Source organism: Myotis davidii, unplaced genomic scaffold (genome assembly GCF_000327345.1).
Source record: "Myotis davidii unplaced genomic scaffold, ASM32734v1 scaffold200, whole genome shotgun sequence".
NCBI classification, from domain to species: Eukaryota; Metazoa; Chordata; class Mammalia; order Chiroptera; family Vespertilionidae; genus Myotis; species Myotis davidii.
Window position 1 is genome coordinate 1,938,002 of NW_006293700.1, and position 14,405 is coordinate 1,952,406.

Sequence of the window (14,405 nt, forward strand, 5' to 3'; positions counted from 1 at the left end):
GGTAAAAACAGTCTAAGTGTTATGGGGTGTGTGTGTGGTGGAGGAGGCTCAGTGTGTTAGGAAGACTGCAAGTCCATAGTGAGAGCTTTCCAACATGGACTAGGGTGATGAGGACGGGCTCATTCAGAAGGTGAGATCTGAGCCCAGACTTAAAGGTGGCAGTCCAGCCCGGAGGGCTGCCACTGCAAAGGTCCTGATTGGAAACGCCTCTGTCACCTTCCCATACCCACTGGCATGTTGGAGGAATAGCACAGAGCAAGGGAGGCAGGCAGTAAGCTCTGATGGGGCAGGTAGGCTATTGCAAGAACTCGGCTTTTAGAGATGAACGGGAGCCATTGGAGAGTTAGAGCGGAGAAATCAGGCAGGAGTTCCCTCAATGTATTGCCCCCTCCTCCACTTCAAACTCACCTGCATTACTCTCCATTCACCTTTCCTGATATTTCCGTGGAACAGTTATTCCTTTTCCAGGATGATTCACTTCTGTTTGGGATTTAAGCCATTGTAGTCCCACCAAGGACTTCCTTCCACCACCAATTATCCCCTGTTTTGCCTATATCTTGACCCTCCTCTACCTCTGGAAAGGTTTTGTGGGGCAGCAAACGCCCCCTGACCTTCTCAATGCCATCCTCAACCCTGTAGCCCTCTTTCTAATGACTACCTTCTCTCCTTCTCCTTTCACCATGTGTGCTTGAAGGACATTTTTCTCTTCTGTGTCCACTTTCTCTTCTTATTCCTTAAACCATCCGTCCATTCAACATACTTTATGAGCACATACTGTCTGTCAGGAACTATGTTAGAGACACAGAAATGGGGCCTCTGGGCTGTGGGAACGGAAGTCCATCCATCCATCCATGGAAACTGCTACAGACTCACTCCACTGATGCTTCTCATTTTTCAATTTTTCATTTTGACATAATTTGACACTTGCAGAAAAGTTGGAAGAAAAGGAAAAAAAAACTTCCAATACCCTTCACCCAAATTCCCCAAATGCTAACATCTTATTAGATTAGCTTTATCTATTCTCTTTTAGATGTATATGTATACAATGTGTATTTTACATTTTTAGAGCTGCAATCTGTTGTCCTTTTAATAACACTTTAGTGTATCTTTCTTAAAAACAAGGAATCCCTTTACCACAATACCATTATCAATAACAGGAAAAATGATGCAATACTATTACCCATACTTTCAAAAACTTATCCATTTACAGTAGGTGATTTTCAACTTTAAAATCATTACTTTTTAAATGTATATGTATTATACATATGCACTGGGAAGATTTTTTGAAAAAAAACACAAAAATAACAAAATACAAATTCTACTCCACCATCCAGAGAGCACCATCATTAATTTTTACAGGGTTCAACCCTGTAAACTCTCTGTACATATGAAATTCTTTCAGAATTTCCTTTCCAGATCTCTCTTGAGCTCCTACTTCTTCAGGTGGGTATTACCTCACAATCAACACACCCCAAACTGAAGTCTCCACCCTTCTTTCTCAGTCTTCTCCTCTTACATCCCTCATTATGAACTTCTCTCTCTGCCTCACCCATCCGGCATCCTCCGTGCTCACTGGTCACGATGACCACAAATTCTATTTCATAATACATCTTAACCTGTCACCTTCCCACACCCACTGCCAGCACCTGACCTCAGGTCTCCAGTATTTCTTGCATAAATCAATGCAAGTACATATATATATATAACCAGCGTCTCCACTTCAGTTCACCATTCTCCCCTCCATCCAGCGGCAGCCATGATTCTGTATGTGACCATGATCATACAGCCCCTTCCTCTGATGCCTCCCACTGCACTCAGGACAAAACACAAACACCATGCAGGACTCCAGCCCTGCGCCCTCTGCAGCATGCCCCCACTGCTGGCTCACACGGTACACCCAAGGATGCTGAACTATTAGCAGTCTGCACACTGGTCTCCTCCCACTGAATGCCCCAGGTCCACGTGTGCTTTGTTCCTACCTTTCTTTTTCTTTTTTTCTTTCTTTTTCTTTTTAACCAGCTTAGAAAATCTCCATGCCTCCACCCTGACCTCTTCCTTCCTAGAGTGGGGGTTGAGGCTGACCCTTTCCTTCATATAAAGTGGGAGTGGGGGCTGTTTCCTTCATTCACAGAATATGGGCGTAGGGCTGACCCCCTATATTCCTACTCTATTTTTAAGGCTGAGTGCAAGCATCTCCTCCAAGAAGCCTTCTCTGACCACCTCACCCCACCCAGTCTCTGCTGGGCTCTTCCTGGGTGTGCTTTGGAGTCCGAGGCTTCCCTCTGCCACTGTCAAACTCTCCTGTGATGGCCTGGTCATTAGTTCAGCCCCTTAAGCCCCAAGCTGGGACCATTCTCATACATCTTTGAATCCATAATAGCACAAAGCACATTGCCTGGCATAAGCCAAATCCTAGTGAGTGTTTTTCAGAAGAACTAATGGGTACTGGTATCGTTAGTATAAAAGTTATGCATTTGCATTTTATTTTATGTCTATATATAATTCCTTTGAATTGTGGTGTGTATTAAATAAATGATCCTGAGAGCTAGATTAAATCAATCACAAATTTATAAAAGTATAGCATTTACTATTGAGAGGTTTAATAAATACAACAGGCAATATGAAAATGGTTAAACATTTAAGAATTACTTCTGATAGAAATGATTTTTCATTGAAATGGTCCAAGTTGGGCAATTTGGCCAATTTATGATCATATCCTCACAGTTGTTTTATTATCACAATCACTTCCTTATCAGCAATTTCACAATCACAGATGTGAAAGAGGCTAAAAACTAACTTGGCTCAGTGGATAGAGCACCGGCCTGCAGACTGAAGGGTCCTAGGTTCGATTCTGGCCAAGGGCACATGCCTGGGTTGCGGGCTCGATCCCCAGTAGGGGGCGTGCAGGAGGCAGCCGATCAATGATTCTCTCTCATCATTGATGTTTCTATCTCTCTATCCTTCTCCCTTCCTCTCTAAAATCAAAAAATATATACATTTTAAAAAAATAAAAACTTGAGGTTTTCAAGCTGCTTTACAAATCTGTGTAATTTAGGTCTATAATGGACATGCAATTGCTTAGAAGGAAGGCTCATAAGTCTGCTTAGGGGGTATCAGAAGCTGACTTTCACCTACTGAAATCTGCAGGATCGGAAAAATTATAAAAATAAGACAAAAAGGGAAGGAGCCATGAACATAATAAAGATAATTTACAGAAGAAAGAAAACACCCATTTTGATTTTCTCTCCTTTGTAGGATACCAACGTTTCCCGCCAACACTTAAAAATATCAGAACTGCAAATGTGTCACTCTGAGAAAAGTTGTATTATTTATATGATATACATACAGATATATACCTTACCATACATATACACACATGCATATACATACTTGTATATATAAATAAACTGGGGAAAATAAATTTCTTGTATTAACGTTAAGAATCTAATACTTATTCCTTACCTGAACCTGAGAAATTGTCTAAAGACCCGTCTGCTGTTGTTGAAACTATTTCACTGCTGCTCATTGGCTCTGTTTTAACTACAAAAATAAATAACACATGTCATATATCTAATGGATAGATATCTGTAAAGATACTACAGAAGAGATATAGCATTCAAAATAGTCACATAGTAAATTATTTTCAAATTCAGTCTTTTTGTATTTAAATATAATTCAGATTAATATTCCTACTAGGATCTTCTTTTTAAAAAAACCCCAAACATTCGAATATTATTTTCTCCCTAAGAAAACAATCCATTGCGACACATTACCCTTTAAAAGAAATGCTTTAAACTAAAAGTAGTTAAATTGATTTGTCCCTTACATATTTACTGAACTGCTTTATTGTTATTTTTTTAAATTGTTTTATTGCTTAAAGTATTACAAAGAGTATTATATATGTCTCCTTTATTTTCTCCCCTTGTGAACTGCTTTTTAATAAATAACTTATCTCAAAATTGACATAAGGTGAATGTGAAATTACAATGGGTTTGTAGCCATGTGGCCAAACGGAGTCAAAATGATAGGCTAAAGAGACTTGAAGATGTGGGAACTACTGGCAACAGGTTTTTAAGGTGCTCAAGGACAGGTTCCTGTGTGCACAAGTACACACACACACACTCTCTCAGTTATCCACCAGGGCTAGAAAACAGAGCGTTCAACTTAATGGATTATTATTACCATCCAGCCATAACTCACAGCCCATTCACCAGTATCTAAGGTACATTTAATATTTTAAAAAAACCACACTAAATGTAAATGAAGCAGAAATGCTTTCCATGTCAAAATAATACCAACAGCCGTCAGTTTGTGGAAAACAGATGACCTTTGGTAAAGCTCCTTGGGGTGTAAAATAAAAACCTTTAGATTTATGTCACAGGTTCTCTAAGCAACCACTTTACTGAGACAGTGATGGTGTTACTGCACCCCTATCAAACAAATGGCCAGACCACTGCAGAATACTAGCCATTTCCCTAGTTTCAGGTTATTTTAGAATGAGGAAATAGCATTAATACCTTCCCTACTGAAATGCTATGTCAGAATTTGCCTAGCCTACTTTATGGAAGTTATTCGTCCCCATTAACAGGTTTTCAGAAAGAGTACGATAATTATTTAGGGACTACTTAAAAATTAATAATGTGCTTCCCAAAATGAAAGTCCTAACAAGAATATCAGGGGAGGCTTTTGTCATAAAGTAAACACATTCTGGGAAAGGATGATGGAGAAAATGTAGCTTTTCCTTCTCCCAACATTGTCAATCTCGTATAAATATCAGGCAAAGGCCTCATTCACCTGACCCCTTAACCCTCAGGGCCTTTGAAACGTTTGCTAATACATACTGAGTAGTTTACAAATAGGCATTATAAATAGTTGCAGCAGAAAGTCACTTTAAAAAATTTAATTATTTAGGCTGTTTCTAAACAAAGTTGAAAAATAAAACCAGTGAGACTAATAGGAATCGCTCCAACTGCTTGTTTAATGCAGACCAAACAATCGTGTAACTGAAGTTTTCACTTTTCCACCACTTGTTGGGGGTTAGAAGTCTTAGTTGATGCTAATAAATTCTGACATAAGCCTGTATTTCCCTTCTTTTTCACGCCTCCAGGCAACCTAATGATCTTGCTCTTTGCAACCATCATGTGGCCATCGATTCAGGAAAGCAGATCGGCCTCTGCTGGTGCATAGTCCCTAAGTTTCCAGCTCAGTAGCCCACATCCTGTCTTACCTTCCTCGAAAAGAACTCATACATTGAGTTATATGTAATAAACTCCCACAACGTACATATAAAGCAAGAGCTGTTTTACTCTGTCCTGGACAGGTGACCACTGGAATTCTAGCTCGGAATCACTTACCACATGCCTAGCAAAAAAAGGAGAATTAGGCCCACAGGGTACAGTCATGTAAAATGCCTACGATGTGCCAGATTCTACAAGGATGTCCCAGAGCACAACTCACAGACTCCCTCCTTAGATATTGTCTTCTTTTTTCACATGCAAAAACTTAAAGCCAGAAGTTTGGGAATTTGCCCGAAGTCAGGAGGGGGCAGAAATGGCATTTAATTTTGGACATTTTTGGTTCCAAGGCTTGAAGAAATGGCAACAAGGTAGCACTCCCCAATAATAATTAGAGCTTCTCTATAACAGAGCAAGATGACTGAGGTGTCATGCCACTGTATTTATGAAGCATAATCATAACCAACTCTGTTTACTCCAAACAGATCTAAAGTCTCTAATTGCACACTCCTCCAGTCACAGAGCCCGCAGGGCACTCCTCGCTGTGCTAGCAGGTTCACGCTTCCGGCCAGTGTCCTGGCTAGCAGATCTCAGGTAGATGCTGAGCTGCCTGGGAAGATGGGGAAGAATAAATTGTCCCTGGTGCGGATGTTTGCCCAGATGACTTCTAAGTCTTTGCCAAAACTCCGTTCTACGATTCTGTCAACTGGACCATAAAATTACTCTGTGAAAGCCGGACTACACCTAAACTTCTGCTCCTGTCCCCTAAAACCTAACCCAGCTCTGCTCCATATGACCAGCTTAATCAAATGTGGCTTTCACTCCCAAGAGACACATTCAGTTATACTTGAAATCCATTCAGAAGAGGCCAAAAGGATAGGAAGGAAAGGAAGAGGATCCTTTTTCTCCTAGGCCCCAAGTCCATTGCCTTTTGCCATTGTTCAAATATGCCCCTCTATGTACACGACGGAATAAAGACTCCCTTTCCTAATGAATCCAGTGTGAAAAGGCTCACTATTGAAGAGAAGAGGATGTACATAAGGTAACTATGCGGGTAGTGGTGATGCTATCAGGTGCTGTAATAGGACACCTGATCACCAGGGACCTGATGCTAAGGAGACTGGCGATTTATTGTGATGGTAAATAGTTTCTGAGTAAAAGCCAAAGGAACTGAGACCACTCCTGCCTTTGTTGCTGCCAAGCACCCACCCACCAGAAAGTTAAAAATACAAGAGTAATCTCAGCCACCAAAACGTTCCCATCCCCCTAGCGGGTACCAACATACTGTGGACAGAGCACTACTCCAAGGCTTTGAATTTAAAAACACCACACGCTGAATTTTTTTGGTCTTAGAGAGTTGAGCTACTGTCACATCTGTGAACAATTTTCCCATCTAAGCCACCTATCTGAAAAAGGAGAAAAAATCCACGCACAATCTGTTCTCTAAATAACTATAGGACTCTTTTCTCTCCATTACATGCCTTTAGTTTATTAGAAAAGGGTATTTTTAAAAATCTCTGTTACCCCCACTCAAGAGTCTATTTTTTCTACCACCCCAAGTGTCCACCTGATGTTTCAGAATTCTCCTTTGTCCATTTAATACCCCTGATCCCCCCACTCCTTCGCTCGGCCATGCACTCCAGGCCTGAGCTGTACTGTAAAACGCGACTCCCAGGAGGGCCCAAGACTTCCATCTACCGAGGCCGTTGGGCTTTGGTTTGGGGCTCAGAGAATCCAGTTACTTTCTTGTAAGACTTTATGAAAGTTATTTGATCTCTTCAACCTTAATTATCTCATGAATAAAAATTTTTTAATGATACTGACATTACAGGTATGCATAAGCCATAAAAATTTATGTAAAGTAGCTGGTCTGAAGCAGAAGCCGAATCTGTGTTTATCACCGTCTTTAGGAGTAGAGGTATTCTATTTCTGCTGCTCTGAATGCCTTCTCCCGGGGAGTAAGTCCCGGGGGGAAAAATACCAAATGAGGACGTTAAAGCATCAGCTTTGGAATTATCATCTGAATTTCAATCTAGCTTTGCTATTAACAGTGTAAACCTGGAAGAGTTATTCAACTTCTACATGCCTGAGCTTCCTCCTCTGTAAGTGGGTAAATACACTCCTAAAAATGATCAATGCTTATAAAACATTTAACACTGAACGTGGTCCAGAGGCCCTGCTTTCATAGTCACTCTATCATGATAGTGTCTTTAATTAGAGACATCGAAGTATTTCTTATAGGGCAAAATCTATTATAATATTCACATTAAAGGTAAGCTTACGTTTAAAAAGCAAATTAGAAGGATCTAAGATTAAGTGACTTAGATGGCCTCAGGAGAGCCAAATTCAAATCCAGGTAACCTGGGTGTCACTTAAGAAGGCTGGACAAAATCACGATTGAGAAAACTTACACCTTTGCATTACAATCAGTACATATTCTTTCTGAAGAAACAGGCTAGCAGGGAATTGTAAGTATTTCAGGAGAAAACGTAGGCATCTCTCTTCGGCACTGTTTAAGGGGTAACTCAGGGGTCCTCAAACTACGGCCTGCGGGCCACATGCAAATACAAATATTGTATTTGTTCCCGTTTTGTTTTTTTACTTCAAAATAAGATATGTGCAGTGTGCATAGGAATTTTTTCATAATTTTTTTTAAACTATAGTCCGGCCCTCCAACGGTCTGAGGGACAGTGAACTGGCCCCCTGTTTAAAAAGTTTGAGGACCCCTGCTGTAACTGGTCCATGAAAAAAAGACACCTGCCCTAGCCAGTTCTGCTCAGTGGTTAGAGCATTGGCCCAAAGACTGCAGGATCTCAGGTTTGATTCCAGTCAAGGGCACGTGCCTCGCTTACAGGCTCAATCCCTGGCCCCAGTCAGGGCGTGTGCAGGAGGCAACCAATGGATGTCTCTCTCTCACATTGATGTTTTTCTCTGTCTCTCCCCCTCCTTTCCACTCTCTCTAAAAATAATGGAAAAAATACCCCTGGGTGAGAATTAACAACAATAACAAAAACATAACTGTCTTCCTTCACCGTAAACTTAAATGAGATCAGGCCGTTGGAGCAGGTGACAATAGCTGCAAAGATCATCAACTAACCCATCTCACTAGCCTCGGCTCAAGAAGCAACTTCTGGTTATACTTTGAATGTTGTGGTCATATGCATAATCTTCAGGGAGATGGTAGGCTGGTCGGAGGATCAAGTATCAGTCATGTGATTGGTTATTTCTCACCATGGATTAGAAAGGACTGTTAAACCAGTTCACCCCCAAAGGGCAGCTCTGCCTGCCGAATCAGGAGCCAGACTCGTTACGAATTCACCCAGGATCGCACCAGCCAGGGTGAGCAGTAGGTCCTCTCCCAAGCAGTATTAAGCTCCTTTCTTAACTTTTCTCCAAACTCTAACAGCACAGTTTGTCTTTTTGGGCATATGCGTGGGCTTCCTCTCTATTTTTCTGCTCACTGTACTGCATAAGGACTTCAAAAACCCACATCACCATCCCTCTACTATTCCTTATGATCCTTCATCTCTCCTGTCTCATGAAACATACCTTCATTCCACTCTGGTTATTTAAAGGTTCAGTAACACCACTGTCTAGAACTGCATCCCTGCCAAGAAATGTCACCTTTTACCTTTTTCATTTGCTCACTTCGGTCAGACTTTCTCATCAGAACATCCTGTCTTTCCAAACCCTGATCTATCCCTCCACCAGCTGCACTTGCGTAGCCTGGAACCCAGCGCTCCACCCTCGGGTCCTGTGTTGACTCACTTTTCCAAGCAACTGGTTGCCAAGCTCTCACCCCAGGACTGGCAGCCTCTCACTGCTCACTCCTCTGCTGCTGTTCTGGGTGGCTGAGCCTGGGAGAAGAGGCCACAATTTGCCCGCTGACAACTGGATTAAAATCCATGCTTCTGTATTCTTTTGAGTCATCCTGTTGCTTGACAATCCTCCTCCATTTCTTGTGCCTCTAACAGTTTCCACTGAACAGTTTCCATTTTCCTCAAGTCCCTGAACCAAAGCTTATATGCCATCACTAACTTTTTTTTTTTTAATCCTCATGAAAGGATTTTTCCCCCCATTGATTTTCAGACAGTGGAAGGGAGGGAAAAGGTGTGTGTGTGTGTGTGTGTGTGTGTGTGTGTGTGTGTGTTGAGAGAGAGAGAGAGAAAGACATTGACATGAGAGAGACACATTGACTAGTTGCCCCCGGCACTTGCCCTGACTGGGGCTGTGGCTCAGACCCACAACCAAGGTATGTGCCCTTGACTGGGAATCAAACCCCAGACCCTTCGGTCCATGGGCTGACATGCTAACCACTGAGCAACCGGTCAGGGCACCAATTATTTTATAATGAAGGTTGGAGCTTCATTAAATTTTCAATTATCCTCTTGCAACAATTCTCCTTTTCCCACTGGTTAATCTCGGTGGAGGTTACTTTGCCTTTGGCAGGGTTAACCTTTACACCTTTATTCTTGCTGCCACTTCCACACCTCTTTGCAACAATACTCATTTGTTATTTGGTCTCTCAACATCGTTGATCATCCCATATCTAGAGGCTACTTCCCTTCTATCTACAGAAACAGACAGGTCTCCTCTACCTTTTAAAAATCTTCTCTCCACCATGATACTTCTCTCCCTTCTTTCATCATCAAGTTTCCTGAAAATATGTTTCAAATTTTTATCTACTTGCTCTTTAACCCTTTGCATCATCCCTTTGTAGCTACTAGTTTACTCAAAGGACTTTTCCAATTCCCCAACTCAAACTTTTCTCAATCCTGATTTTCCTTAATTCTCCTGAAATGGGCCTTTCTCTGACACTTTTATCACTGTTAATCAATATAATACAGCAATATTTCTCTTTTTCCTTATATATGTCTATTTCTCTGCATTTTCTTCCTTTCTCTATGCTTCTATAATTCCACCTCCCCCTTATCTGTTTGAATTTTCTCTCACAATCATTTCTTTCCTGGCTACAAATTTTTTAAAAATCACCTTCACGTAGCTGACTCCCAAAGCTCTATCCACATGCACAACTTTTTCATGAGGACCAATCCCCACATCCCAGTGATGTGATACCCTTGCCTGGACCAGGATCAAATTCAACCTGCCCCAACATAAACCGTCATCGTCTCCCTCTGAAATGGCCATGTCACCTAGATTGAAAGTTTTCTTTTCCCGAGTTATCTTGGCTCCTCATTTTTTTCCCCCTTTCTTTTTTAAATCCTCACCTGAGGACATGCTTACAGAGAGGAAGGGTGAGAGAAGAAGGGAGGCAGAGAGGAGAGGAGGAGGGGAGGGGAGAGAGAAACGTCAGTGTGCAAGAGAAACATTAATTGTTGCCTTCTTTACGTGCCCCGACTAGGGATTGGACCTACAACCTGGGTAGGTGCCCTGACTTGGAATCAAACCAGCAACCTTTCAGTGCACAGGATGGCACTCAACCAATTGAGCCACCCTGGTCTGATATGGCTCCTCTTTCTTCATACCCTATTGCCAAGTCTATAGTTTCTACCACCCTAATCTTTCACAACAGTCTTCTAAGTTCACAGCCACTATCTTAATTACCTTATACCTCTTCTCTTTTGAAGCTGGCAAATTTACCTTTCAGCCATCACTCTCTCTGCTTTAAGCAGAGACACTTCTCTTCCATAGCCGAGACTTGAGTGAGTCACTCCTGGCTCGGAGGTTGTCAATAGGCTCTCTATTTGCTCCTGAACTGTAACCATACCTTCATCATGTTTTTAAGGCCTTCTAACACCGAACATTTTTTTTTTTTGCTTTATATCCCCATTTTACAGAACCACATGTCTGTATACAGAGTCAACATATAAAGCGAATTGGCCTACCAAGATGCTTAACGCTTCTCCAAATCCACAGGATTGCTGGTACCTTTCTCTCTGGCACGAAATGTTCTATAAAATTTCTATCTGACTGACTAAATTCTACAGGTCCTTCAAGGTTCAACCAAAGTCCCACCTGCTTAGTTAAGTTCTGCCTGATCTACTACTCAGGGGTTAACTTTCTTTTCCTTGAGCTGCTAAATCTGAGTATATATCTCCTTTAGGACATATATCCTGTTCTACCTTGTTTTACAATTCATAATCTTATCCATCTTCATATATTATAAATTTCTTGATGGGAGAAACATCACCTTTTTATATGCCTACAGAATATAGCACAAGGTTTAACACATAGTTGAAACTCATTGGGGGAAACAATGAAGGTGGAATGTACCACTGACTTTAAAAAACAGTTTACAACTGCCTTCATACCCCTGGGTACGTTGTGTAGGGCGATCGAAAATTGTAGATGCTCAATGTCACTAATAATCAGAGGAATGCAAATTAAAAACACAATGAGATAGCATCTCCCACCTGTCAGAATGATTATCATCAATAAATCAACAAACAACAAGTGCTGGCAAGGTTGTGGAGAAAATGGAACACTCATGCACTGTTGGTGGGAACGCAGATTGGTGTGGTCACTATGGAAAAGAGTATAGTGGGTCCTCGAAAAATTAAAAATGGAACTGCCTTCTGACCCAGTGATTCTACTTCTGGGTATATATCCTGAGAAACTCAAAACAGTAACTTGAAAGAATATACTGTATGCACCCCTATGTTCACTGCAGCATTATTTACAATAGCTTAGGTATGGAAGCAACCCTAGTGCCCTTCAATAGACAAGTGGATAAAAAAAGCTGTGGTACATTTGACTACTACTTGGCCATAAAATCTTCCCATTTCTGACAACATAGATGGATATAGAGAATATGCTAAGTGAAATAAGTCAGAGAGAGAAAGACAAACAACATATGTTCTCACTTACATGTGGAATCTAAAGAACAAAATAAGCAAACAAAAAGAAAACAGAAACAGACTCATAGATAGAGAGAACATACTGATGGTTGCCAGAAGGGAGGGAGGATGGGGAGCTGGGTGAAAAAGGTGAAGGGATTATGAAGTACTAATTGGAGTGACAAAATAGTCATATGGGTGTAAAAGTTTATATATCCATAAACAATGGTTTTTCCTTTGGTCAGTTCCCATTTGGGAAATGAGGCATCCATGCATATTTAGATTGGCTTCATATATAGTCTGGTATGTTATTGTTATCTCTCCCAAATTATAAAGTTCAAGTCATCCTCTTTCTCTTAAAAGAGGGTAGGAAAATATTAGCTCTTCAAAATAGTACATCTGGTACAACCTTATGAAAACCAAATCAACACACATAGACTAAACTTGAACTGAAGGGTATACATGGTCAATAAGAAATGTTAGTCAGTTTCAAAACTGGAAGTACAGTATGTTGGAGTAGCACTGTGCACTGACCAGTTGTAGAGGTCTAGACTAGTTGATGTTTTTCTTTTGCAAAAGAAATGATTTGTGGTAAATGATGACTGTTCCTTTGAAATATCTCTTCCAAGTCCACTAACTATTCTTGCCGCACTAGCTCAGGCTCCTAACACATACAATCTGGGTAGGTTACATGAGGCTCCAGGCTGCTGCTCATCTCTCCCCAGGTCCAATCTACCCTTGAAATTGCTGCCAGATTAATACCTAAAACACTTTCACCATATCAATCCCTTGCTCAAAATATTCAGTGGCTTCTCCACTGGCTCCAGGATGAAGTCCAAATTCCTTAGCCTCCTATTCAGGGTCCTCCCCAGTTTGGCTCCAGCTGATCCTTCCAAAACTTATCTCTATCAATTCCTTCTTCAGCCATAACTGGTCTCCTCACAGCCTCCAGAACTATCCTACCTTTGTTTCCACTGCTCCTTCATTTAGAATGCATTCCATCTCGTCTCAACCTATTCAAATTCTACCCATTTCCCAACACTCAGCTCAGATTCCATCTCCTTCTTGAAGCCTGGCCAGACCTCATGGAGCTGAAGAGCTCTTTTTTTCTGAACTCTGAGAGCACTTTTGTTTGGATCAGTGGCTGCTAACCTTCTCAAGAATGAAGCCCTCTTCTAACACCAAAATATTTCAGAACCAAATGAGAGCCTATTTTTCTCAATCTGCTGATTGAGAAAGTTGCATAATGACAAAAAGCCTACTGCAAATTTCCAGACAAGAAAATCCGTGCTTTCAAAAACATAACAGAACATCCACATGTGAGAAAAGTTTAATTGATATGTGGCCTATTCATTCCCTCAGCCTAAAAAGGGTTTGCACAAAAGAATCTAATCTGCTGGTCTTCGGTACTTGCTCTGCACCTCCTGGGGATCGCTAAGCTACAGGCTGAAAAACCTCATCTCATAATTTCATTGACATACTGTGACCTTTCAGTTTTTGCCAAATTTTCAAAAAGTTTTCTCTCCTCCAACCAGATTGTGAGCTCCTCAATGTAGGAACAGTGTCACATACTTCTCTGCATATCTACTAGAATCTGGTAGATTCTTTGCATACAGTAAAAACTAAATAAATGCTTCCTTTCTAGAACACACTAAGTATTTTAGGGTCATTTTTTCACCAGTATTTCATTATAAAAAATTTCCTAAATACAGAAAAGTTAAAATAATTATGTGGTGAACATCTGTAAACCTGCCATTTACTTTTCCTTATCTATTCCTCATAAAACCATCATATTTTTCATGCATTTCAAAAAGAGTTACAGACATAATATACTTCCCCTAAACACTTCAGCTTTCATATCATTAACTAGAGTTCACATTTGTTTATGGTTCTTTTTTTCCTTTATGTAAAATGTATATACAATTAAATACATAAATCTTAAATGTGCCATTGAATGACTTTTAACAGATGCCCACATTTAAATTCCAAAGCGCAATCTATTTTTAGGTTATTGTAATAATGGGAGCACACCACAACAGTATGAAAAGATTGCTCCAATTTTAAGAACTAAGGTCGCAATAGGACATTCTTCATCTCTGGCCTAGGCAATAGTGAAGTAGAATTTTATCATGGAGGAGCAAGAATTTTTAAAGTAGCCCTAACCGTTTTGGCTCAGTGGATAAAGCATCGGCCTGCGGACTCAAGGGTCCCAGGTTCAATTCCGATCAAGGGCATATACCTTGGTTGCGGGCACATCCCCAGTAGGGAGTGTACAGGAGGCAGCTGATCGATGTTTCTCTCTCATCGATGTTCCTCACTCTCTATCCCTCTCCCTTCCTCTCTGTAAAAAATCAATAAAAATATTTTTAAAAAG

At 40.8% G+C, this 14,405-nt stretch overlaps 1 protein-coding gene across 1 annotated transcript in view; it reads right to left on the reverse strand.

Moving 5' to 3' along the window:
* EYA1 (EYA transcriptional coactivator and phosphatase 1) overlaps positions 1–14,405 on the reverse strand; it is a 157,970-nt gene that overhangs the window by 131,309 nt on the left and 12,256 nt on the right. Inside the window, exon 3 of the mRNA XM_006767356.2 lies at positions 3,463–3,540. Within this exon, the coding sequence (XP_006767419.1) occupies positions 3,463–3,540 (78 nt within the window). The remainder of the gene's footprint in view (positions 1–3,462; positions 3,541–14,405) is intronic.